General features: G+C 38.7%; 1 protein-coding gene across 2 annotated transcripts in view; it reads left to right on the top strand.

Annotated features, from left to right (window-relative positions):
* pip4k2ab (phosphatidylinositol-5-phosphate 4-kinase, type II, alpha b) overlaps nt 1–26,028 on the top strand; it is a 26,649-nt gene extending 621 nt beyond the window's left edge. The window contains exons 1-11 of one of the 2 annotated variants that reach the window (XM_051699511.1): nt 1–238; nt 10,453–10,550; nt 10,667–10,763; nt 16,350–16,502; nt 16,581–16,727; nt 17,049–17,087; nt 18,581–18,679; nt 20,530–20,643; nt 20,894–21,146; nt 21,844–21,947; nt 24,372–26,028. The exon at nt 1–238 is cut by the window's left edge and continues 621 nt beyond it. In XM_051699511.1, the coding sequence (XP_051555471.1) occupies nt 95–238; nt 10,453–10,550; nt 10,667–10,763; nt 16,350–16,502; nt 16,581–16,727; nt 17,049–17,087; nt 18,581–18,679; nt 20,530–20,643; nt 20,894–21,146; nt 21,844–21,947; nt 24,372–24,452 (1,329 nt within the window). In that variant the 5' untranslated portion in view covers nt 1–94 and the 3' untranslated portion in view covers nt 24,453–26,028. The remainder of the gene's footprint in view (nt 239–10,452; nt 10,551–10,666; nt 10,764–16,349; nt 16,503–16,580; nt 16,728–17,048; nt 17,088–18,580; nt 18,680–20,529; nt 20,644–20,893; nt 21,147–21,843; nt 21,948–24,371) is intronic. The other variant, XM_051699512.1, reaches the window with a different exon arrangement.

Here is a 26,028-nt window from a genome sequence, read left to right as displayed (position 1 = left end):
TGAAGATCCAGCTCGTGTCGACACCTCGCCCGCTAGTCGCGAAAAGTGCCACGCGCAGAGAGGGATTTCATTCATCCGAGCCTGCTCACTAAACATGGCCTCTGCAGCCAGCAGCCTTGCTGCATCCATCGCCAGCAAAACCAAAACCAAGAAGAAACACTTCGTGTCTCAGAAGGTCAAGTTGTTTCGTGCCAGCGACCCGCTCCTCAGCGTGTTGATGTGGGGAGTGAACCACTCGGTAAGGGTTACATTTTGTTATAGCGAGGTTTATGACAACAGTGATGCATGCCAGCGGATTTAAGGCACATGTGACAGTTTTTTCCCGCTGCCTCTTGGTCCCTCGAAAACAGTTGCTTTGACGACGTCATTGTACGATATTGGAGGTTTTCTTCCATGAGCTGATGCGTTAAAATGATCGTGCCAGCAAGCAAAGCAAGTGTTTGATCGGATGTGAGATGCTTTGGCACACAGTCGTAGTGTTCCATTACTCTGAATGACTGCTTATAGACAGTATTTAAGTTATCATTCCTCGTCATTTGACAGTGCTAAACGCTGCAAGAAAACTACATATATTTATCGTTTTTAGTATTTACCAGATGATGCGCTATTTGCTATTCCTAGATCTTAAACAACAAGGTATGTTTAAAGCATGCTCCCCCATTGGGAATGGTAGATTTCCAGGTATCAGACAAGTCCTAATTGAACTCCAGGGAATCTCAACACCAGTGTCTGGGAGCCTTATTTTGGTCCCATAATGTTCATGCATATGGAGATGTACAAAGCTATGATTTGTTACCTCTTTGTTCTGTGGAGGTGTAAACCATACAGTCTTAGTTTCCACTTAGTAGTCAAGAAGTCAAAAGTGTCAGATGTGTTGATTTTGTACATTGTTGAATGCTGTCAAAGAGCCTCTTAGTTACCATTTAAGAAGCTTCTACATTTCCTCTATGTCTCCCTTTATCTGAAGTTAAGTTGGGGTAAAGAATATGAGTAGCTATTTTTACAGTATCATGGAATCATACGGCAATGTTTTGTTATCCCCAAAGGCAATTTCCTTTGAAAATGCTGTTTAAAAAAATAACAACACACACACACACACACATATATATATAAACAGTTGAAGTCAGAAGTTTAAATACACCTTAGCCGAACACATTTACACTCAGTTTTTCACAATTCCTGACATTTAATCGTAGAAAACATTCCCTGTCTTAGGTCATTTAGGATCACTACTTTATTTTAAGAATGTGAAATGTCAGAATAATAGTAGAGAGAATAATTTATTTCAGCTTTTATTTCTTTCATCACATTCCCAGTGGGTCAGAAGTTTACATACATTTTGTAAGTATTTGGTAGCATTGCCTTTAAACTGTTTAACTTGGGTCAAAAGTTTTGGGTAGCCTTCCACAAGCTTCTCACAATAAGTTGCTGGAATTTTGGCCCATTCCTCCAGACAGAACTGGTGTATCTGAGTCAGGTTTGTAGGCCTCCTTGCTCACACACGCTTTTTCAGTTCTGCCCACACATTTTCTATCAGATTGAGGTCAGGGCTTTGTGATGGCCACTCCAATACCTTGACTTTGTTGTTTTAAGCCTTTTTGCCACAACTTTAAAGCTATGATTGGGGTCATTGACCATTTGGAAGACCCATTTGCGACCGAGCTTTAACTTCCTGGCTGATGTTTTAAGATGTTGCTTCAATATATCCACATAATTTTCCTTTCTCAAGATGCCATCTATTTTGTGAAGTGCACCAGTCCCTCCTGCAGCAAAGCACCCCCACGTCATGATGCTGCCACCCCCATGCTTCACGGTTGGGATGGTGTTTTTCGGCTTGCAAGCCTCACCCTTTTTCCTCCAAACATAACGATGGTCATTATGGCCAAACAATTACATTTTTGTTTCATTAGACCAGAGGACATTTCTCCAAAAAGTAAAATCTTTGTCCCCATGTGCACTTGCAAACTGTAGTCTGGCTTTTTTTATGGCAGTTTTGGAGTAGAGACATCTTCCTTGCTGAGCAGCCTTTCAGGTTATGTCGATATAGGACTCGTTTTACTGTGGATGTAGATTCTTGTCTACCTGATTCCTCCAGCATCTTCATAAGGTCCTTTGCTGTTGTTCTGGGATTGATTTGCACTTTTCGCACCAAACTACATTCATCTCTAGGAGACAGAATGTGTCTCCTTCCTGAGCAGTATGATGGCTGCGTGGTCTCATGGTGTTTATATTTGCGTACTATTGTTTGTACAGATGAACGTGGTACCTTCAGGTGTTTGGAAATTGCTCCCAAGGATGAACCAGACTTGTGGAGGTCCAAGACTTGGCTGATTTCTTTTGATTTTCCCATGATGTCAAGCAAAGAGTCACTGAGTTTGAAGGTAGGCCTTAAAATACATCCACAGGTACACCTCCAATTCAGTACACCTCCTATCAGAAGCTAATTGGCTAATTGTCTAAAGGCTTGACATCATTTTCTGGAATTTTCCAAGCTGCTTAAAGGCACAGTTAACTTAGTGTATGTAAACTTCTGACCCACTGGAATTGTGATATAGTCAATTAAAAGTGAAACAATCTGTCTGTAAACAATTATTGGAAAAATGACTTGTGTCATGCACAAAGTAGATGTCCAAAACGACTTGCCAAAACTATAGTTTGCTAATATGAATTCTGTGGAGTGGTTAAAAAATGAGTATCAATGACTTCAACCTAAGTGTATGTAAACTTCTGACTTCAACTGTATATATATATATATATATATATATATATACACCGATCAGCCACCAACATTAAAACCACCTGCCTAATATTGTGTAGTTCCCCCTTATGCTGCCAAAACAGCACCAACCCGCATCTCAGAATAGCATTCTGAGATGCTATTCTTCTCACCACAATTGTACAGAGCGGTTATATGAGTTACCATAGACTTTGTCAGTTTGAACCAGTCTGGCCATTCTCTGTTGACCTCTCTCATCAGCAAGGCATTTCCATCCACAGAACTGCCGCTCATTGGATGTTTTTTGTTTTTGCACCATTCTGAGTAAATTCTAGGGACTGTTGTGCGTGAAAATCCCAGGAGATCAGCAGTTACAGAAATACTCAAACCAGCCCATCTGGCATCAGTAATCATGCCATGGTCCAAATCACTGAGATCACATTTTTCCCCCATTCTGATGGTTGATGTGAACATTAACTGAAGCTCCTGACCCGTATCTGAATGATTTTATGCACTGCACTGCTGCCACACGATTGGCTGATTAGATAATCGCATGGATGATCGTTTGTACCAGATGGGCTGGTTTGAGTATTTCTGTAACTGCTGATCTCCTGGGATTTTCATGCAGAACAGTCTCTAGAATTTACTCCGAGTGGTGCCAAAAACAAAAAAACATCCAGTGAGTGGCAGTTCTGTGGATGGAAATGCCTTGTTGATGAAAGAGGTCAACAGAGAATGGCCAGACTGGTTCAAACTGACAAAGTCTACGGTAACTCAGATAACCGTGCTCTACAATTGTTCTGAGAAGAATAGCATCTCAAAATGCTATTCTGAGATGCGGGTTGGCGCTGTTTTGGCAGTATGACCTACACAATTTTAGGCGGGTGGTTTTAATGTTGCGGCTGATCGGAGTGTATATATACAGTGGTGTGAAAAAGTGTTTGCCCCCTTCCTGATTTCTTATTTTTTTGCATGTTTGTCACACTTAAATGTTTCAGATCATCAAACAAGTTTAAATATTAGTCAAAGATAACACAAGTAAACACAAAATGCAGTTTTTAAATGAAGGTTGTTATTATTAAGGGAAAATAAAATCCAAACCTACATGGCCCTGTGTGAAAAAGTGTTTGCCCCACCTGTTAAAACATAACTTAACTGTGGTTTATCACACCTGAGTTCAATTTCTCTAGCCACACCCAGGCCTGATTACTGCCACACCTGTTCTCAATTAAGAAATCACTTAAATAGGACCTGCCTGACAAAGTGAAGTAGACCAAAAGATCTTCAAAAGCTAGACATCATGCCGAGATCCAAAGAAATTCAGGAACAAATGAGAAAGAAAGTAATTGAGAAGCCATTTCTAAAGTTTGGGACTCCGGAGAACCACAGTGAGAGCCATTATCCACAAATGGCGAAAACATGGAACAGTGGTGAACCTTCCCAGGAGTGGCCGGCCGACCAAAATTACCCCAAGAGCGCAGCGACGACTCATACAAGAGGTCACAAAAGACCCCACAACAACATCCAAAGAACTGCAGGCCTCACTTGCCTCAGTTAAGGTCAGTGTTCATGACTCCACCATAAGAAAGAGACTGGGCAAAAATGGCCTGCCTGGCAGAGTTCCAAGACGAAAACCACTGCTGAGCAAAAAGAACATTAAGGCTCGTCTCATTTTTGCCAAAAAACATCTTGATGATCCCCAAGACGTTTGGGAAAATACTCTGTGGACTGACGAGACAAAAGTTGAACTTTTTGGAAGGTGTGTGTCCCATTACATCTGGCGTAAAAGTAACACCGCATTTCAGAAAAAGAACATCATACCAACAGTAAAATATGGTGGTGGTAGTGTGATGGTCTGGGGCTGTTTTGCTGCTTCAGTACCTGGAAGACTTGCTGTGATAAGTGGAACCATGAATTCTGCTGTTTACCAAAAAATCCTGAAGGAGAATGTCCAGCCATCTGTTCGTGACCTCAAGCTGAAGCGAACTTGGGTTCTGCAGCAGGACAATGATCCAAAACACACCAGCAAGTCCACCTCTGAATGGCTGAAGAAAAACAAAATGAAGACTTTGGAGTGGCCTAGTCAAAGTCCTGACCTGAATCCTATTGAGATGCTGTGGCATGACCTTAAAAAGGCAGTTCATGCTCGAAAACCCTCCAATGTGGCTGAATTACAACAATTCTGCAAAGATGAGTGGGCCAAAATTCTTCCACAGCGCTGTAAAAGACTCATTGCAAGTTATTGCAAACGCTTGATTGCAGTTGTTGCTGCTAAGGGTGGCCCAACCAGTTATTAGGTTTAGGGGGCAATCACTTTTTCACACAGGGCCATGTAGGTTTGGATTTTGTTTTCCCTTAATAATAACAACCTTCATTTAAAAACTGCATTTTGTGTTTACTTGTGTTATCTTTGACTAATATTTAAACTTGTTTGATAATCTGAAACATTTAAGTGTGACAAACATGCAAAAAAATAAGAAATCAGGAAGGGGGCAAACACTTTTTCACACCACTGTATATATATATCATTTTATTTATTTATTTATTTTTTATACAGTATTTTATGGTGGCATCTAATGCCAACAGTTTGATATACTTTGTAGGTCATATAACCCTAAACATGACATATGGCTGTTTCAATTTGTAGAAAGTAATGTGTGATATTTAATTTTTTTTAAGCCATATGGCTGAATAATTTATTCTTGTTTATTTCTTTATCCTGAACAAAAATGACATCTGTTTGGGGCTGTATTTTGATTGTCCAACTCTACTCTATTTCTAGTAACTAGGCTTGGGATCGATGCCTTTTTTACTCATTGTTATGCAGAAGCTTTTCCCTATGATTATCAATATTTTTTTCTGATATAAATAGGGCTGCTTATTGCACAATAGTCTTTTGTCTTTTCAAACATATTTCTCAACACAACTTTGGTTAAGCGTGAGCAGCAGGGTAATTAAAGGGGGTCGCACACTGGATGTCTCTGGCGAACGAAATGGCGCATTTTTTAAATTTGAAACAATTATTTTCTATGAAGGTACATACACTGTGCGGCTCAAAAATCTGCAGTGCTACGGAGCGTAACTCGCATAGTTTTCCATTAAATTTGACTCAAATCATTATCAAATGAAAAACATTATTTTCTCTAGCCATCAGTAGATGATATATTGTGTATTTGCATCTTTCAAATAGCCTACAGAATGTATTTTCAGTTACAAGTATGTATTTTGTGGTTTTACAGCTTAAACGAAACCTCTTCATAGCTACATATAGAGAAATTGCATAATTCGTTCAGTCTGCGCAGTTAAACCAGTTTCATACACTAACCTGCAAACTCATCAGTGTTGCTTTGTTCATTCTTGAAGAAGTACAAAAACCTTTGTAACTTTTGAGTGAATGCATCCTGTGCAAGGATCTCTAAAATACCCATCCTAGTTGTGATACTTGTGCCTTACGACCTGCTTCAGTAAATGTTATATCACCCCCTTGTGGTCTCCCAACGTTATTACCCCAGACATTAAACAGAAGCCCAACTGAGTGAGTTGGAAATCACACAAAGTAGGCTTCTTCTTTAAATATCGGCTAATGCTAATATATCGATTATATACCGTGCCAATCAATATATCGATATTTTATACATGACTAATAATAACCTATATGAGTCTCTTTTGCTTTTGTGTCTAAGTGTAACATAGAAGTTACTCTCAAACACTAATAGGCAACCACTGTATGCCAGTACACCACTTCTGGTAAAAGAGGTGCATCGGCTGTTAAAACATTTTGATACATCCAATAGGAAGATGTGCATATGATATGAACAATACTATGCAATAGTCATAGGCACATGAGACGGTTAATTTATATCTTCTGCTTTAGAGCGAATAGGAAATATAAATTTTACATTTCCAAATTTTAGAATTTCCAAACATTCCTTTTGCAAATAAAATAGAATTGAAGTAGAAAAAGGAGCCCTGCAACAGATGGTATGGCCCTCACAGAGCATGGATCTCAACATCATTGAGTCAGTCTGGGATCACATGAAGAGACTGAAGCAATTGAGACTCTAATTACATAGAACTGTGGCAGGTTCTCCAAGATGCTTGGAACAATCTACCTGCTAACAACCTTGAAAAACTGTGCGCAAGTGTACATAGGAGAATTGGTGTTGTTTCAAAGGCATAGGGTGTTCAAACCAAATATTGATTTAGCTTTTTTAAATATTTACTGCACAGGTAAAGTGATAATAAAAATTATTCATGCTAATATTTTGGAAACATCCTCACTATACAAAATTTTTTTTACAACTGCCTATAACTTTGCACAGTACTGTAGATTTTCAGATATGCTTTTGAGAGAACATTACACTGTCCATCAGAGTATCCTTCTAGGTAACAGAGAAAAAGCCAGGCCAACATGAATTCCTGTTTTTTTTTTCTTTTTTTTTTTTCTTTTCAAGAAGGAAATCAAAAGGTTGTTAGAATGACTCATTTGCTCATTAGTCATGGATACAAAAATACATGGAACAATATCTACAACACTTAAGTATGTTCTTACCATCTTGGCTTCAACTCCATCTTAAAAATGTTTTACTTTTCTTTCATCAGTCATTGGGTGTAGGTGTAAATCATTATATATTACATCACTAACTTGGCCTCAAAATAAATCAGTGTTGCCTACAAGGTTATGCTTTCAAACTTAATTAGCGCAATCTTCCCTGTCCATCCTTTATGTTTGACATTATTGGCAAATGGGAACTTTTTACCTCATAAACACAGTGTTCAGGCATATTGCCTCTGGGTTTCGCCTATTTTTGTAATTGAGGCCAATTAATCCCCTCCCTTGACTACTTATAGCCCACACCCTCTTACTTTGTACACCAAGTCTATCCTTGATAGTCCTTTTTTCAGTATTCATCCCAACTACTTACTTCATCACTGTATCTCTTCTCTCTCATCTAATCCCCACCCCCTCTTCCCATTCTCTCCTTTTATTATCCCTCACTTAGATTTTTCATCCTCATCCTCCATTCAGCACTGACTCAGATAAGCTTTTTCAAGTTGCTTACATAACAGTCTCTGAGGTATAACTGAAGTCTGAGGTGAAGGGGATAAAGAAGGCCCCTTTCATTGTGGCAGGAATGAAAAAATTGCTTTAACTAGGGCTGTAATGAAATGCACTCTTTTCCCAGCACATAAGGAGCTATATGCTGTCAGTTGCCCTTGATGTAAATTTGTAGTAGCACTGTGTTATGTAAACCGGGTGATGAGCCTTATGTTCTGACAGATATTAATCTGCTGAATAAACAGGCCCCAGTGATTGCTATTATTGCAAATCTGATTTGAAATACAATAAAAGGAAGTATAAAATTGCATGTAATGATTCTGTATCCCAGTACACATGTTCCAGAGTGGCTTTCCTGTTCCCCAGGAAAAGCCTCTGGTCTCTTGCTGGATTAATCTCAATGGCTTTATCCAAATGAAATTGTATGTTGATTATGCAACCAAGTGTAAAGTGGGGGATGGGGTTACAGAGCCACTACACCACATACCCTCTATATCTGAATATAATTACATAGACACTCCACTACTAGAGGATAAACAGGTTAGCGTACATTTTTCTGAACATGGTTGTTAGTGTATTAAAGGGATACTTGACCCAAAAATGAAAATTTTGTCATCAATTACTCACCCTCATGTTGTTCCAAACCTGAATTACTTTACTAAGTGCAACACAAAAGTAGATGTTAGGCAGAATGGTAGTTTCAGTCATTTCCATTGCATCTCTTTTCCATATAATGAAAGTGAATGGTGACTGAGAAGCCTAACATTTCCTTTTGTGTTCCACTGAAGATAGAAAGTCATACGGGTTTGGAACAAAATGCTGGTGAGTAAATGATGACAATTTTTGGGTGAACTATCCCTTTTACTTTTAATTTTAGATTTTCATTGTGATTTTATCAGGATTAGCTCATAGTCGTTTAATTATAATGTGTATTTGTCAAGCTATGTGCTGAAATTGGACCATTGTGACATGAAAATATATTCCAGCATTGCATTAATTTCATGAGTAGAAAAAAATTAGAATATTTTGAACATTGGATATACTACACTCACTGAGCGCTTTATTAGGAACACCTGTATACCTACTTATTCATGCGATTATCTAATCAGTCAATCGTGGACACCAGTGCAGTGCATAAAATCATGCAGATATGGGTCAGGATATTCAGTTTATGTTCACATCAACCATCAGAATGGGGAAAAAACTTTCATCTTAGTGATTTTGACCGTGGCATGATTGTTGGTGCCAGACGGGCTGGTTTGAGTATTTCTGTAACTGCTGATCTCCTGGGATTTTCACACACAATAGTCTCTAGAGTTTACAACAACAAAACACATCCAGTGAGCGGCAGTTCTGTAGACAGAAACACCTTGCTGATGAGAGAGGTCAACGGAGAATGGCCAGACTGGTTTGAGCTGACAGAAAGGCTACGGTAACTCAGATAACCACTCTGTACAATTGTAGTGAGCAGAATAGCATCTCAGAATGCACAACATGTCGAACCTTGAGGCGGATGGGCTACAAAAGCAAAGACCACATCGGGCACTTTATTAGGACCAGGTGTTCCTAATAAAGTGCTCAGTGAGTGTATATAAAGAGTAGATGGTGTATGTGTGTGTGTTTATGCTAAAAAGCTTGGGCTAGTTGACCGTGGCTTGTCCTTTCCCATTTTTAGCTGCTGCTGCTGCTGCTACAGTGCTGCTCTCAGTGAACCTGCTTCCCTCTCCCCCATCATTTTCTCTTTCTCATCTCTTTCTTTCTGTTTCCTCTTTCTCTTTTTTGATTTTTAGACTATGGTTTACCTTTGCATCTCCTCTTTGATAATATATTATCATGCAGAACAAGACATTGGAAGATGGTGGTTAGTAAAACAGGGTTTCCAAATTACCCTGTTGATCAACACATTATCTTATACGTAAATCATACAAGGACATATTTGGTTTCAGAAACTAATACCTATTACTAGTACTAATTAGTCATGTCTTTCAAATTACAAAACACAGTCTTCTTTATTAAGTGAACCGCTTCTTAATAGACTGGACGACACCCCCTGATGCGGCAGGGACAGATGGAGGCACAGAAAGATGCACAGAAATAGCTCTTCACATACACACAACAATTAATAGTGTGTTTTTTATATGATGGAAAAGGAGCATCAAATAAACAGGTTGGATTCCACCATGTAGGACAGACAAGCATTTTTGAACACTAACAAAAATATATGTTTACACCGTACCTTATTCAGTTCATGTCACTGTCAAAAACTGACTTGCTTGCATGAATGTGTAGGGGTGCCTGTGTTATTGCCCCTAAAAGACTACTTGTATTCAATTAGGTAGTCCAGCCAAATAAGTAATATTACACTGTTGGTGCAGACAGCACTGTTTTTCATTGCTGCTGTTGTTAGTGAAAGGAAGTTGTTTCTTGGCAGTAGTCCAGCAGTGCACATTTTGAGAAATGGCCCCTGTAATGCAGATAGTGCTCTGTAAATTAGAAAGGATTTGATTTATTTAATTGGAGTCATTCCAGAGGCCTTTCTATTCTATTGTAGAGCAGATATGAAGCTATTTTTTGATGTACTTAAGCTGTAATATAATTGTATAAGTTGGTATGATTTTAATGAATTGCTCTTTCCTTTTTGTATTCAACATGTTGACATTCTTTTGTTTTCTTGCAGATAAATGAACTCAGTCACATCCAAATTCCTGTTATGCTAATGCCTGATGACTTCAAAGCCAACTCTAAGATCAAGGTGGACAACCACCTCTTCAACAAGTAAGAGAGCCTGACTTGAGATAATGTTGTTAAAATTAGAATGATCATTTTGCTATATGTTCATTGCTTTGCTTTTGTTAGTTAATGGCTTTTGTACCTTTTTTCTACTTACAAAGAGAGAACATGCCAAGCCATTTCAAGTTTAAGGAGTACTGTCCCCTAGTCTTCCGCAATCTGAGGGAGAGGTTCTCCATTGATGATCAGGAATATCAGGTACCTAAGTACTTAAAGGGATAGTTAAATCAAAAAGGGAAATTCTCTTAATCATTTACTCACCCTCATGTCATCCCAGATGTGTATGACTTTCTTTCTTCTGCTGAACACTAACTAAGAAATTCTCAGCTCTGTAGGCCCATACAATGCAAGTGAATGGTGACCAGACCTTTTTTGAATCTCCAAAAATCACATAAAGGCAGCATAAAAGTAATCCACAAGACTCAAAGCGATATGATAGGTGTGGGTGAGAAACCAATATTTAAGTAAATGTTTACTATACATCTCCACTTTCACTTTCAATATGTGAAAGAATGTGAAAGTGAAAATGGAGATTTGCTTCTATGACACTTTGCGTATTGTGTACTTTGGGACTCTTACCGCGGTCCTTTGCATCGCTAGTGCAACACATTTATCAGTTGAGCTACCATGCAACTTGATAGTGTTTAAATTAGCTTGTAAATGTAGTTGGTAATGTTGTAATGCAAACATTAAAATGTATCGAATTCTGTGTATGTCATGCACTATAGTAAAAGTGTACTGATGTTATAAAACAGTATTGTGTGAGCAACAGGGTGAAAAGTGTTCATGAACTGATAATCTGCCAGTTTTCTTGGTAATTTGTAAGTGAATAAAAGTCATTGTTGTAGTAACGGCTCTAGCGTTCATTCACCAGAAAACTGCCGTGATACGTACAACAAGCCACATAAAAATCATTGTGCAAAAATGTAGGTGTTACGTGATTTTATGAAATCAGGTTGGACCTAATCAGAGATCTTGTTTAAACAAACTGCAGGAACTTGTTGATAACATTGTGATTCTTCAGAAAGATATACAGAGTGGCAGGTGCTACAAACAGCCAGGAAAAGCGCAGTGCTTCTGATCACCAAAAGGCATAATTAAAATGTAAATGTAGATACTCGTGTTGATACATTTACACTCACTGAGGACACCTTTACACCTACTTATTCAGAATGAGCTTTATCAGAATCAGAATGAGATTTATTGCCAAGTGTTCTCACGTACACAAGGAATTTTTTTTAGTGATAGGAGAAACAAGTGCACACAGAAAATTAGAGTGAGACACAGAATATAAAACAAGGTAAGCGTATAAATAGACATACAAATAATAGGACATATAACATAGAATGGCGTATGTACATGTGCAAGTGATAGGGGTATGTATGTACAGTTATTTAATTAAATATGAGTGAATTTACATATGTACATGAGATATTTATTGACATTATTGCACTATGGGGGTGTCCTGAAGGCAGTCTAATTGTTCATGTGGAAAATGGCCTGAAGGTAAAAACTGTTCTTGTGCCTGGATGTCCTGGCGCTCAGTGCTCTGTAGCGCTGGCCAGAGGGCAACAGTTCAAAGAGGGTGTGGGCAAGGTGTGTGGGATCCAGAGTGATTCTACCTGCACGTTTCCTCACTCTGGAGACCAACAGATCTTGGAGGGTGGGCGGGGGGAACCAATAATCCTCTCAGCAGTCCTGACTGTCCATTGTAGTTTCCTTCTGTCTGATTTGGTGGCTGGACCAAACCAGACAGTTATAGATGTACACAGGACAGACTCAATGATGGCCGAGTAGAACGGTGTCAGCAGCTTCTGTGGCAGGTTGAACTTTCTCAGCTGGCGAAGGAAGTACAACCTCTGCTGAGCCGCCTTCACAATGGAGTCTATGTGGTCCAGTCCTGAGAGATGGTAGAGCCCAGGAACCTGAATGACTCCACTGCTGCCACAGTGCTGTTCAGGATGTGGGGGGGAGGGGTATTTCTCCTGAAGTCCGCTATCATCTCCACTGTTTTGAGCATGTTCAGCTCAAGGTTGTTGTGACCGCAACAGACAGCCAGCTGTTCAACCTCCTGTCTGTATGCAGACTCGTCACCATCGTGGATGAGGCCAATGACTGTGGTGTCATCTGCAAACTTCAGGAGCTTGACAGGGGTCCTTTGCAGTGCAGTCATTGGTGTACAGGCAGAAGAGCAGTGGAGAGAGAATGCATCCCTTCGGAGCACCAATGCTAATAGTGAGGGTCCCGAATGTGAGTTTCCCGAGTCTTACTAGCTGCTGCCTATTTGTCAGAAAGCTGGTGATCCATCAACAGATTGGGGTGGGCACGGAGAGGTTGGTCAGTTTGGTTGAGAGAAGATCAGGCGTGATGGTATTGAAGGCTGAAATGAATCCACAAATAGGATCCTTGCATAAGTCCCAGGTCTGTCGAGGTGTTGCAGGATATAATGCAGTCCCATGTTGACAGCATTATCCACAGACCTGTTTGCTTGGTAAGCAAATTGAAGGGGGTCTAGCAGGGGTCCAGTGATGTCCTTCAGGTAGGTCAAAACCAGTCTCTCAAATGACTTCATGACCACAGACGTGAGAGTGACAGGTCTGTTGTCATTAAGTCCTGTGATTTTGGTTTTTTTGGGGACCAGAATGATGGTGGAGCATTTGAAACAGCAGGGAACTGCACACTGCTCCAGTGATCTATGGAAGATCTGTGTGAACATGGGTGCCAGTTGGTCAGCGCAGACTTTCAGACAGGCAGGTGAAACACCATCTGGGCCTGAAGCTTTCCTAGTCTTCTGTTTCTTGAAAGCCCAGCACACATCCTCCTCACAGACCATAGGTGCAGGTTGAGTAGCAGGAGGGGGGGTTGCAGGAGGTGTAAGTGTGTGTGTGAAGTGAAGATCAGAGCGGGGGAGGCGTGTGAGACTGGGCTTTTCAAACCTGCAGTAAAACACATTCAGGTCATCAGCCAATTGTTGATTCTCTACAGAGCGAGAAGGTAGTGTCTTGTAGTGGGTGATGTCCTTCAGGCCTCTCCACACAGATGCAGGATCAGTTTTTCAGCTTTTCAGAGTAGCTTCTTTTAGCCACTCTAATCTCCTTAGTGTGTTTCTGGCCTGGTTGTACAAGATTTTATCCCCACTTCTGTAAGCATCCTCTTTGGCATGACGAAGCTGTCTGAGTTTTGCTGAAAACCATGGTTTATTGTTATTGAATTTCATTGAATGAAAAGTTCTTGTAGAGATGCATATATCCTCACAGAAACTGATGTCACAGTATCTGTGAGCTTGTCCAGGTCTGTGTCTGCAGCTTTAAAAACACTCCAATCAGTGCATTCAAAGCAGGTTTGTAGTTCCAGCTCTGCTTCATTGGTCCATCTCATTACAGTCCTTACTACAGGCTTAGCTGATTTTAGTTTCTGGTTGTAGGTCAGGAGAAGATGAACCAGAAAGTGATCAGAGAGTCCTAAAGTTGCACATGGGACAGAGCGATATGCATCCTTTACAGTGGTGTAGCAGTGGTCCAGTATATTTCTGTAGCTGGTGAGGCATGTGATGTGTTGTTTGTATTTTGACAGTTCACGGGTGAGGTTAACTTTTTTTTAAATCTCTCAGAATAATGATAAGAGAGTCCGGGTGTTGTTGCTCCGTGTCTGTGATGTGATCAGCCAGCTGTTGCAGTGCTGCGTTCACGCATGCTTGTGGTGGGATGTAAACACTCACCAGAATGAATGAGGAAAACTCCTGCAGCAAGTAGAAAGGCTTACAGTTGAGGAAGAGCGCTTTTAAATTAGGACAGCACATCTTCAATGCTGTTACATCTGTACACCAACTTTCATTGATGTAAAAGCATGTCTCGCCGCCTCTCATTTTCTACAATGATTCCGCAACGCGATCCGCTCTGAACAACTGGAAGCCCGGCGGATGTAATGCGCTGTCCGGGATGGCTTCATTCAGCCAGGTTTCTGTGAAACACAGAGCAGCGGAGTTAGAAAAGTCCTTACTTGTTTGCGTGAGCAGAAGCAGTTAGTCCGTTTTGTTGGCGAGGGAGCGGACATTCGCCAGATGAATACTCGGCAGTGGAGTCCTAAAGCCACATCGACGGAGCTTCACAAGCGTGCCGGCATGTTTCCCTCGCTTGCGTCTCTTGGATTGCTTGTAGAGCTCCACTGCAACTCCAACTAAGATGTCTAACAAAATGTCTGAATAATCAAACACTGGCAAAAAATGATCGGGTATGCTCTGCCGAATATTCAGCAGTACTTTCCTGGTGAAACTGATCGATTATGTGATTATTCATGCAACTATCGAATCAGCCAATCGTGTGGCAGCAGTGCATAAAATTATGCGGATTCGGGTCAGGAGCGTCAGTTAATGTTCACATCAACCATCTAAATGGGGAGAAAATGTGATCTCAGTGCTTTTGACTGTGGCATGATGGTGCCAGACCGGCTGGTTTGAGTATTTCTGTAACTGCTGATCTCCTGGGAGTTTCACGCACAACAGTTCCTAGAGTTTACTCCGAATGGTGCCAAAAACAAAAAACATCCAGTGAGCGGCAGCTTTGAGGATGGAAACACCCTGTTGATGAGAGAGGTCAATGGAGAATGGCCAGACTGACAGAAAGTCTACAGTAACTCAGACAACCACTCTGTACAATTGTAGTGAGCAGAATAGCATCTCAGAATGCACAAGACATCGAACCTTGAGGCTACAACAGCAGAAGACCACATCGGGCACATAAAGTGCTCAGTGAGTGTATATGTGTGCTACTTTGTGATGTCAAAGTTTCGCAGAGGTATGGAACAAATCATTTTTGCAGCTCAGTTTCAAAAAATATTATTTTTGGACTGAGATGGAAGTTTTGATTTCTGAATGTTACAGTGTGTTTTTATTGTACTGTACATCAAGTATCTCAAAAGATCAAGGACATTTTCATTCCTCATCATCTGACTCCTTTTATTAAAAAATTAGGCTTTCTTTGGTTTCTCAGTTTATATGTACCAGTTTTATCCTAAACTAAGGAAACTTTTTTCTACAGCAATTATCAAATTATCAGATCTTCCAGGCTCAGAAGACCTTGCTAGAAATGCTATATGTAGAAAATTGTTTATTGAATTTGGCCCATCTCCCAGAAAGCCTCAATACTTCACTTAGACTACTGTTGACTCAGCACTGTGATTTTAGGAATCATTATTACCTTTTCATTGAAGTGAAAGCACAGTTTTAGTACCATATTGCATTTGTCTCTAACTGTCTCCAGGTGACTTCCATAAAACCTCCCCAAATCAATGCACGCATCCAATATACAGTAAATATCTACAAAATCAATTTTACATTGCATACCTGCGAAGATACTTGGAACAGCTTTGAACATCAGTAAAATGATTAATATCAAACAGTACAACAGCTACAAAGAGAGTGTGGTTATAGCAGCAATAGCTCATATTTTTGGCAACTATGCTAAAGCACGGACAGTAAAATGGCTATACTTTAGCTCTTTGCAAACTATCAGCACAATACAGTAATCTGTTAACATTTCCTCTCACATTTTCTGTTGCTATAGAAAGACTAGGCAGGGAGCTTTGCCATCCAAATGAGCAAAATCTGTCACCATATTTCAGTGTGTGGTGAGGTTCAATAAAAGAAGTGGCCAGACTGACTGTAGACTGCAGTCTAGGAGAAGTGCCAGCATTGGTTTCGCACCATTTTACTGGAGCAGAATATAATGCAAGCTTGTCTGGTGTTGGCAGTGTGTAGTCCTTCACCATTCTCTCCTCCTGTGGCAGAACTCTCTGACACGCAGGGCCCCAATTCCCAGTGACGCTCAGGGCCGCAGTGGAGCTCGTTTCCACACCTCATTCAACAAGAGATATGTCATCAAGATCATCACCAGCGAGGATGTAGCCGAGATGCACAACATTCTGAAGAAGTACCACCAGGTAGAAGGAAAAACAATTCCTAGCCTATAGTGATCTTTGCAAGCTATGATCTGAAATACATTTGTATTTTCCCCCTAGTATATAGTTGAGTGCCATGGCAACACGCTTCTCCCTCAGTTTCTGGGCATGTATCGCCTCACAGTGGATGGAGATGAGACCTACATGATCGTCACTCGCAATGTTTTCAGCCACCGGCTGCCTGTTTACAAAAAATATGATCTGAAGGTGAGTGATGACAGGCATTATTTTTTATTTTTAGATTATGTATGTATTATGGACCTAGACCTTTGAGCTTAAAGGGATAGTTCACCCTCATGTTATTCCAAACCCATTTTACTTTCTTCTATGGAACTCAAAAGGAGATTTTAGGCAAAATATTAGCCTCAGTAACATTCTGCCTAACTTATTTTTTGATGTTCCATGAAAGAAAGTAAGTCATTTAAGTTTGGAACAACATGAGGGTGAGTAAATGACACAAGAACTTAAATTTGTTGGCCACTTTAATAATGACTTTATGTTCTTTTATTCTGTGAACTACTTTTTTAGGGATCCACAGTCGCCAGAGAGGCTAGCGACAAAGAAAAGGTAAACTTACATTTCAAACTTTCATTAACTTTTATTATGTGTTGAAAGTATAGTACTTTTGATGAGGGGATGAACTTTCGAAGGAAGTTCATATGTAAAAAAAAAAAAAAAAGTCAAGAAGGGCCAGTGTATGATTTCTTGTGCATATTAGATTGGTGTTCAGAGAATGAGCTCACACTTGCATGTTGAACGTACCGCATGAGTTTGGAAATAATGTAAAACATTCTAAAACATTTTTTTTCTGATCACATTTTAACTTCCCATCCATGTGTCTTGTGTATTAATAAACTACCAAAATAAAACTCTCCTGCGTGAAAGATCCCATTTTTTACTTTCTCCATTCCTTTCCAAAAAAAAAAACAAAAAAAAAAAAACTCTTTGTGCTCCTTTTCAATTCAGGGTTTGCTCTATTTCTTTTGCTTCGAAGTGTGGGGAAACTGCACTTTATAGTCCAGTGATCTGAGGAGAATGAAAATGATCATTAAATATTGGAGTAATTTAAACCTAAGAACCTTAGTATCCCTTATATCCTATTGTTTTACACTGTAATTGATGTGCTCTGATCTCTGCATGTAAAGAGTTTAGTGGTTACAGGAACCATTGACGGATGATAATGGAATCAGAATGTAAATGTGATTGGCCAGACTGAAATGTGCCAGTGACAATTATATTCTTCAACCTACTTGGTTTCAGGGAAAACAAAAACTGCTGACAGAAAATGTTTGATGGTTGGATTACACTTTGAACTAAATTTCTTGAATATATTTATTGATTTAATGTGTGAAAACTGTATACAAATACATACAAAAACATTTTGCACAATAAAAAAGTGCAAATGACGAAGTGCTTGCAGTCTACATTTGTGAACAGTATTCTCTCTCACAAGGCAAACCTGATCTTGTGTTTTTCTCATGAAGGGCATGTGAATCTTTTGCATGTATATTCTTTTTTTTTTTAAATATATGCATGTTATTCTTGCTGGCATGATGGATTATTTCATTACTGATTTCTCCTCCATTAAGATTGAGATCTATTCTAATGCTGTATATGATACTCTCTGGCAAATATTAACAGCTGTATATTTGTAAATATGTGTCATATACACACTAGATTTTAATGTCATTCTCTGTATTTTATGCAATGTTTCTAAACTGTGATTTTCTTAACATTCTCCTGTGATTTTTCGTGTCTACACTTTTTTTTTTTACTGTGTAGCAGCCATGCTATCAATCAGTTTTAGATCACTCTGTACTTTTGGTGTGTTCTTTTTGATGCATGTATGTAGGATACTTCCATCACTTTGTAAAAATTGTCACCACATTCTGAAGGCTTTACATGTTGAACATATTTCTGTATGAAATGGAGTGTTCTCACCCTTTTGAATAACTAAGTACAAAACTATTTTATCAAAGTTATCTTGAAAACTTTTCAGCTCATCACCTCCACAAACTTAATTAGTGGGTGCATGCATCTTACCTCCCTTCTCTTGGCAGCCACGCACACCTGAGGATGGGGCTCCATCCAAATCTCGCATGAGCCAAAAGCTACAAACCATCCGGATTGCCACACGCTTTTACTGCGCCATAAGACACGTAAGGACACATCAGCAAAGAACTGTCCCATATTGCTCTGTTCTTCTTCAACATGCATCATCCTACATTTTGCCTCAGGAAAGCAAAGTTCCCTCTGGAATCCTCAAGGGAACGTAAAACCCGAGACCAGAGACAGTGCTTTATGATGTTCTGTTTCAGAAATAACATCTTTGACAATCTCTACTGGAATTCCAAAAAGAACTGGATGAGTAGTGTCATCATTTTATTAAAGTGTTTTCTGCTGAGCCAGAGTTTTTTTTTTTTTTAAATATATATATATATAGCTTCATCTGACCATCTGAATTTTCTTTTAGTTTGGATCAACATAACTCATCCTATGCCTCAGTAATCATTTCAAATTTCATTAAATGTTAACTAGGTCATAAAATGTTAAAATATGGTTTGGTGTTTCTTGAGGGAGCTGTCTATTTTCTTGTTCAGTTATCCATATAGAACAAAGTTTTAAATATTGTGGTATTTATTTGACGTTTTCTAAAAATATTACCTACTATGCAGAAGTACATGTAGACAAATATTTTTTAAACAAATCTAATGCATGAAAATCAAATCCAAGAATTAAGCTTGATCCTTACTGTACACTTTAGGTTGGAATCACTGATCTTTGTGTAAGAGGGCATTTAGGTTTAATCACTGTAATTATTATAAATGTGGTAATTGTTTGTTCACTCTAATCATGAAATCTAAATCACACCCTGCTACAATGAGTGTCCACAGGAGGCAACACTGCTTTGTATTACAGTAGAGAGCATCTGTAATGTTCTATTTTTAAGCTCACTTAGTTCATTCTCATATGTTCTTTTGTTCTGTGTGGGCAGAACATAATAGCAGTAGACCATCACTGACCAGACTGTATTTATTTTTAAACACTGAAATTATTTTAGAATAATATAATAGAAAGGTGATGAAAAAAAGAATAAACATATTGTTTTTAATTATTGCTAAACTTTGTCATAACGTGTCATGACAAGTTACTTTTGAAATGTTAATGGCATTGATGTGACAGCATAATTGTATTCATGTTAACAATATAATCATGTTAACAAATAAAAATGACAAACTCAGAAGTTATTATATGGTACGTTAAAGGAATATTTCACCCATGTCTCATCATTTACTCACCCTCATGCCATCCTAGATGTGTATGACTTTCTTTCTTCTGCAGGGCACAAACGATGGTTTTTAGTAAAAAAAAACAAAAAAACAACTCATTTCTGTAGGTCCATAAAATGCAAGTGAATGGTGGCCAGAACTTTGAATGTCCAAAAAGCACATAAGCGCAGCATAAAAGTAATCCATATGACCCTTTTTTACAACGAGTTTTTTATGAGTCCTTTTTACTACAAATCTTTTAACTTTCACATTCTTCTTCTTGTTTTTGGCAATTCACATTCTTTGTGCATATCGCCACCTACTGGGCAGGGAGAATTTATAGTAAAAAAGGAATTAAATATTGATCTGTTTCTCACCCACACCTATCATATCACTTCTGTAGACATAGATTAAACCGCTGGAGTCTTATGGATTACCTTTATGTTGCCTTAATGTTCAAAGTTTTGGTCACCATTTACTTGCACTGAAAGGATCTACAGAGCTGAAATATTACTCTAAAAATCTTTGTTTGTTTTCAGCAGAAGAAAGTAAGTTATATACATCTGGAATGGCATAAGGGTAAGTAAATGATGAAAGAATTTCATTTTTGGGTGAACTATCCCTTTAATGGAACAATTGCATTGTCCATTTTAAGTAAAAAAAACAAAAACAAAAAAGAATATACAAATTAAATGCACATACTCTTTATGTACTTTAACACTTTTTTCCAATGTGAACAGACCAAGGAGCTTCCAACTTACAAAGATAATGACTTCATCAATGATGGCCAAAAGATCCAAATAGATGAGGAGAATAAGAAAATTTTCCTGGAGAAGCTGAAGAATGACGTAGAGGTCTGTATGTATTATATCTAGATGTTTTTGTACTCATCCATTGAGAATTCTCTCCTGATCAAGCTTATTCCCCATTTTTAGTTGTCTTGTCAGTCATTTGCATTGTTTAATCTAATTAGATAATTAAACTTCAAACTAAATGTGATTTTTTTTTTTTAAATCCCCCATCTGTGCCATTCAACTGTGTCTAATTAAAAAGAGAATGATTTAGCACTTGATCACTTGAAAAGGATGAAAAATATGTTGACAGTTCCTGGCCCAGCTGAAGCTGATGGACTACAGTCTGCTGGTAGGGATCCATGATGTGGAGCGAGGGGAGCAGGAACAGCCCGAGGAGGAGAGTGAGGACAATGATGCTGGGGAGGAAGAGGGGACAGAGAGTGATGGAGGGGCCACCGGCTCCCCACCAGACAGCCCCAGTAACACACTAGACAGCAACAGGCCTCTGGGTCCAGGAGAGTTTGACCCCACCATTGATGTGTATGCTATCAAGAGCCATGAAAGTGAGTAACTTTACAGCTAGAACTAAATTAATTCTTTTAATTTGGTCACTCATCTGCAGAAGCTCGCTTTTAATTTGACAGAACTAATGACTGAGATATACTTTTTCCTAACATATAATTAACTAGTTTGCTAGTTTCTGAAGAAAATGTAAGGGGTTCTTGCACATGCAAAACTCACTGCCACATCGCTAGGGAGTTGTGTGTGGTCGCTAAGGTGTTTGGAGGGATTTTTAGTGTATTGCTATGCAGTTGCAAGGGTGTTCTGGGTGGTTGCTTACTGGCCCATGCCAAAAAATCCCAAGCCCCTCTTCTGGGGCAGATATTTTGGTTCCTATATATGGCTCGGGTCCCACCTTCAATGTGTATATATATATTTCGCCCATTTTATTGTCTACCAGGCAAAACAGTAGTCTTATTGCTTAGAAAAGTAATATCACATGTCTCCTCAACAAGCTGTGTGGTTTGAGGTATCATGCATGTCCATAGTACAAACCGTATACTCCAGAGAAGTTACGTAAAAAGGTAATAGTAATAGTACTAGTGATGCTTGCCTTAGCAAGCACCACTTATTGTATACATAGAAAAATCTTTATCATAGGTAATATTGCATTTTGGAGATGTGTGAGTTTTGCTGTAAAACTGTCACTTCATTCTAGTTCTAGCTTGTGCTAAAACAATTCCTTATTCTCAACTACAGCCGCTTCTAAAAAAGAGATCTACTTCATGGCAGTGATTGACATCCTCACTCCATATGATGCCAAGAAGAAAGCAGCCCATGCAGCAAAGACAGTCAAACACGGGGTAAGAAACACAATTGCAGTACTTTTGAATTTCCATTCGAAAGTGAGCGTCCTTGTGCCCTACTCACTCTGAAGGAAAGAGCCCTTGAAGTGAGTTGCCACTTCATTTTGAATCTGAAAGTTACCACTTCATTTTGAATCTGAAAGTTACTTGTAATTCCTGCAAAATGTATGCTTATAGCTGTTAAGATTATGGTGGCAAATATAACCTCAAATACTGCCTCTTTATGTCTTTAAATTTATATCAAACCTGCATACAATCTTAAACACCTCATTTAACTTATTTAACTATTTTAAATAACTAAACCTGGTTCCCGCCATGAATATAGCCATAGAAGCTGGCATGGCGTAAAAAATGAAAGAAACAAACAAACAAATCAAACCTGCATACTGTAGCTGTGTCTCAAATGGTGCACTATATGCTATGCACTTACGTATGAATGTTTAAAGTGTAGTAACGTCCCAAATGGAACACTTAACGTTTTTTAAACATGGAGGCATTTGCCGTTTAACAGCTGACAGAAGGGATGTTACAAACGCATGCGATGTGTTGCCACTTACCTCAGTTTAACACTTATATCTGATACAACGTACATATTCACACAGCGTTGGGTTGATGATAAAGCATTCAACTCACATTTGTAACTGAAGTTGTGCTAGTTGCTACATTCTCTATTATTTACAATTGTTTTTCAGACCAGCATTGCAGCCAGGTAACTCCGCCCCTTCCACTATCTTCAGGAAGCTGCGAGCGCTAAGTGCATAAAGTGTCAAACATTCCACACTCTGTTTTGACAGTTAAAGAAATGCATCATCCGGGTACTCATAGTACACTTTTTGTTGCATTTTCAGTGTAAATATACTACTCGCACTACTTACACTACAAAATAATGTAGAATAGTGCAGAAGTGTGCGGCTTGGGACGCACCTTGCGTCTCTGTGTGGCGTTTGGTAAGAATAAACAAACATGTAAGGAATATTTTTCATCGATAGTCCATGGGTGTACGAGAGGAACTGAGGGTTTTAAAATCCCGAGGCGCACCAGTCAGAAAAATTACTATAGCAAAAAATATACAGTACTGTACAAAAGTCTTAGGCACATAAGATGTTTCACAAAAGCATTTGTCTTAAGATGGTTATTTATGTCTTCAGCTTTAGTGTGTCAATAGGAAATATACATTTTAGACTCTCAAACATTACTTTTGCAAATAGAAAAGATTAGAATAGAAGAACAGGGAGCCCTGCAACAGATGTCATGGCCCCCACAAAGCCCACTCCTGAACATCGTGTCAGTCTGAGATTACATAAAGAGACAGAAGCAGTTGAGACAGCCGAAATAGTTAGAAGAACTGTGGCGAATTCTCCAAGAAGCTTGGAACATCCTATCTGCCAACAACCAAGAAAAACTGTGTCCAGGTGTACCTAGGAGAATTGGTGCTGTTTGAAAGGCAAAGGTGGTCACACTGAATATTGATTCAGCTTTTTTATGTTTACTGGACTTTGTATGACATTAAGTGATAAATGAAAACTATTTATGTCATTAATTTTGAAGACATCCTCACTAAGCAACATTATTCACAAGTGCCTAAAACTTTTGCACAGTACTATATTACAGCAAAGTTACTTCCTCAAAGTGACCATTGCATGTTCACTTCGCTTATGGCCTTGTGGAAGGGCCCTTCGTTAAGGGATTCAGGTGCTCACATTTGTTTGGAATGAGCCTTCGATTAGTATCCCCTTCCCGCAGCAGACTGATCACACTGTGAATTCGGCAACGAAAGTCAAAAGTTTTGTTTGCTGAAATCGGCCTGTGCTTGGTGAAATTCGAACCACAAGTGGCTGAAGCTGGAAGTGTTGAACATATGGGCATGTGTGAGCTCAAGTTTCCATGTGAAATGTCCACAGAGTTGTATTTTTAGTGTCGATGTAATACAGTCAACAGGAATGCATATTTAGTTAACTCTACCCCCTAACCCAAACCTAAACCTAACCGTCAGTGGGGTGAAAAAATTAATTTTAGAGCAAAATTTCAACCATTGTTTATGTGAACATGATTACTTCCTGGTTTCTTCAGAACCCATGTCTTAGGGGTGCTCGCCCAACACGCTATAAGTAGAGCTAGAGGGAAATATATTCACTCTTGCATTGATGCAAAAATTTCTGATGGGGGATGGTGCTTGCCAGTAATTTGACTGAATGGGGTTGATTTCAGGTCACATGAAATTTAGGAAGCAACATGTCGATTTCCTATGTGATCATATTGCCCGCAGTGCCAAAAATGCTGTTTAATTCGCCCATAATCTTAATTTACAACACTTAATTCCCCTTAGTGCTAGTGATTAATTAAGTTTACTCAGAATCTGCACATGTTTGAAGGTGTACAACCATTTTTGCTATTTTCCTTAACTATCATCTGTTTCCTTAGGCAGGGGCAGAGATCTCAACAGTTAACCCCGAGCAATATTCAAAGCGGTTTTATGATTTCATCACCACCATCCTGTCCTAACTGCTGCTTGAGGTGGGAGTGAGGCGGTGGGTGCGGTGTAAATGAAGAGTAACTGGTGGTGACAAGAGTTTTCATATCCTGGGAGAAGTTTCTCTCCCACTTGTCATGAGGATCACGCTTGAGATCCATCAAGATCTTTTTTGTTTACAATCTTTTTCTCCGCTGTTATTTATTTTTTTTCAGTAGGTTTATGGCTCTGTCATTGATAAGGGATACATGTGATATAGTCATATGTCATATATACCATTCTGTACCTTGTGTTAGATATTGTTGAGAAATTGAGTGATGTTGTTTGTGCCCAGATATGTCGTATAATTATTATACTGGAATTCTCAAAGCTGCTTAATTTGTTTGTTTTGTTTGTTTGTTTTTTTTTGCAAAGAAAAATTTTCAGTTTAAAACAATATAATTAAAATAAATAAATTGTATAAAATAAATTAGCCCTAAAAATATATGATCAGAATATGCATAAAAATGAATTGGAGCACAGTTGTTTGAAAGTGTAGCACTATTGCTATAGCTGCAGGCAGTACCTTTAAATCAGATTAATTTTTCTATCTGTTTAATAAGCATATGTAACAGTGGGGTTTAAAGGATGCAACTTCAGGTTCAACTGCAGAATTCATAGTTAAGTTCCAATTAGCAAATTGGATTTAGATTAGCTGCCTGCTGTGCAGTATAATGTCTTGCACAGGAGCTCAATATTTGAAATTGACTCCGATAAGACTCTGTTTTTGCACATGATCTAAAGCACCAAAATGTTTATGGAAACGATTCCAGTTTTACCACTGACTCGCAAAGGGTCATGCAATAGTAGTGATTCATAGAATGTGTTAAGCACCTGATGGGTTACATGTGCATTGCCACTTTTGTATCCCTAGTGAAAGGTTAAAATGTTGCCTGTTTTGTGTTGTTTGGCTATTGAATAGAGAACATGTTATGAAAATGAAGCATATTTTGTACCTCCCTTTTTTACAGAAATTAGCAAGTTTACAATGAGCCATTCTCTTAGTGAGAATGTAGTTGTGCTGGCGCTAATTTGATGCTTGAATCTGTTTACAGTGTTTTAGCTGCACTGTAAAGAGGGAGAGAATGCTGCCTAACTCTAGGTCTTACTGTTGATATTTCTCTCACTCTCTCTCATCATTGTTGAAACTATGCGTGATCCCAGAGACCTTTAGTATTATAAAAATATAGAGATATTGTGACGTTGTCTTCTGGAATATTGTTTGCAAAGTAATCCTAAATATTCTACTGTTTCTGTTGAAATGTTGACACATATACACTGTGCGAGGGTGTGCCTTTTTTACATTGAATTATTTAATTTTGTATTTTAGTCATTTTTTTAAATAGAAAAGTTTGAAAATTTTTATTTTCTAAAAAGGAGAGGTGAATAGGATGAATCCTTACTAAGGTGGTTTTGCTGTTCCTGTAAATATGCAAGTGTATTGATTGAATGTTGCTGTCTTAAAGGTACAAAAACTCTCTTTTTTTCCTACTAACTGTTGCATTAATTGATCTGAAATTATCAAGTTTGCTACCGATCAGTTTGATTCTCTGTTGTGTCATAAATAAA

This window comes from Myxocyprinus asiaticus, chromosome 6, assembly GCF_019703515.2.
Source record: "Myxocyprinus asiaticus isolate MX2 ecotype Aquarium Trade chromosome 6, UBuf_Myxa_2, whole genome shotgun sequence".
Lineage (NCBI taxonomy): Eukaryota > Metazoa > Chordata > Actinopteri > Cypriniformes > Catostomidae > Myxocyprinus > Myxocyprinus asiaticus.
The sequence above is the reverse complement of the archived record's forward strand: the minus strand, read 5'-3'. Positions and strand labels throughout refer to the sequence as shown.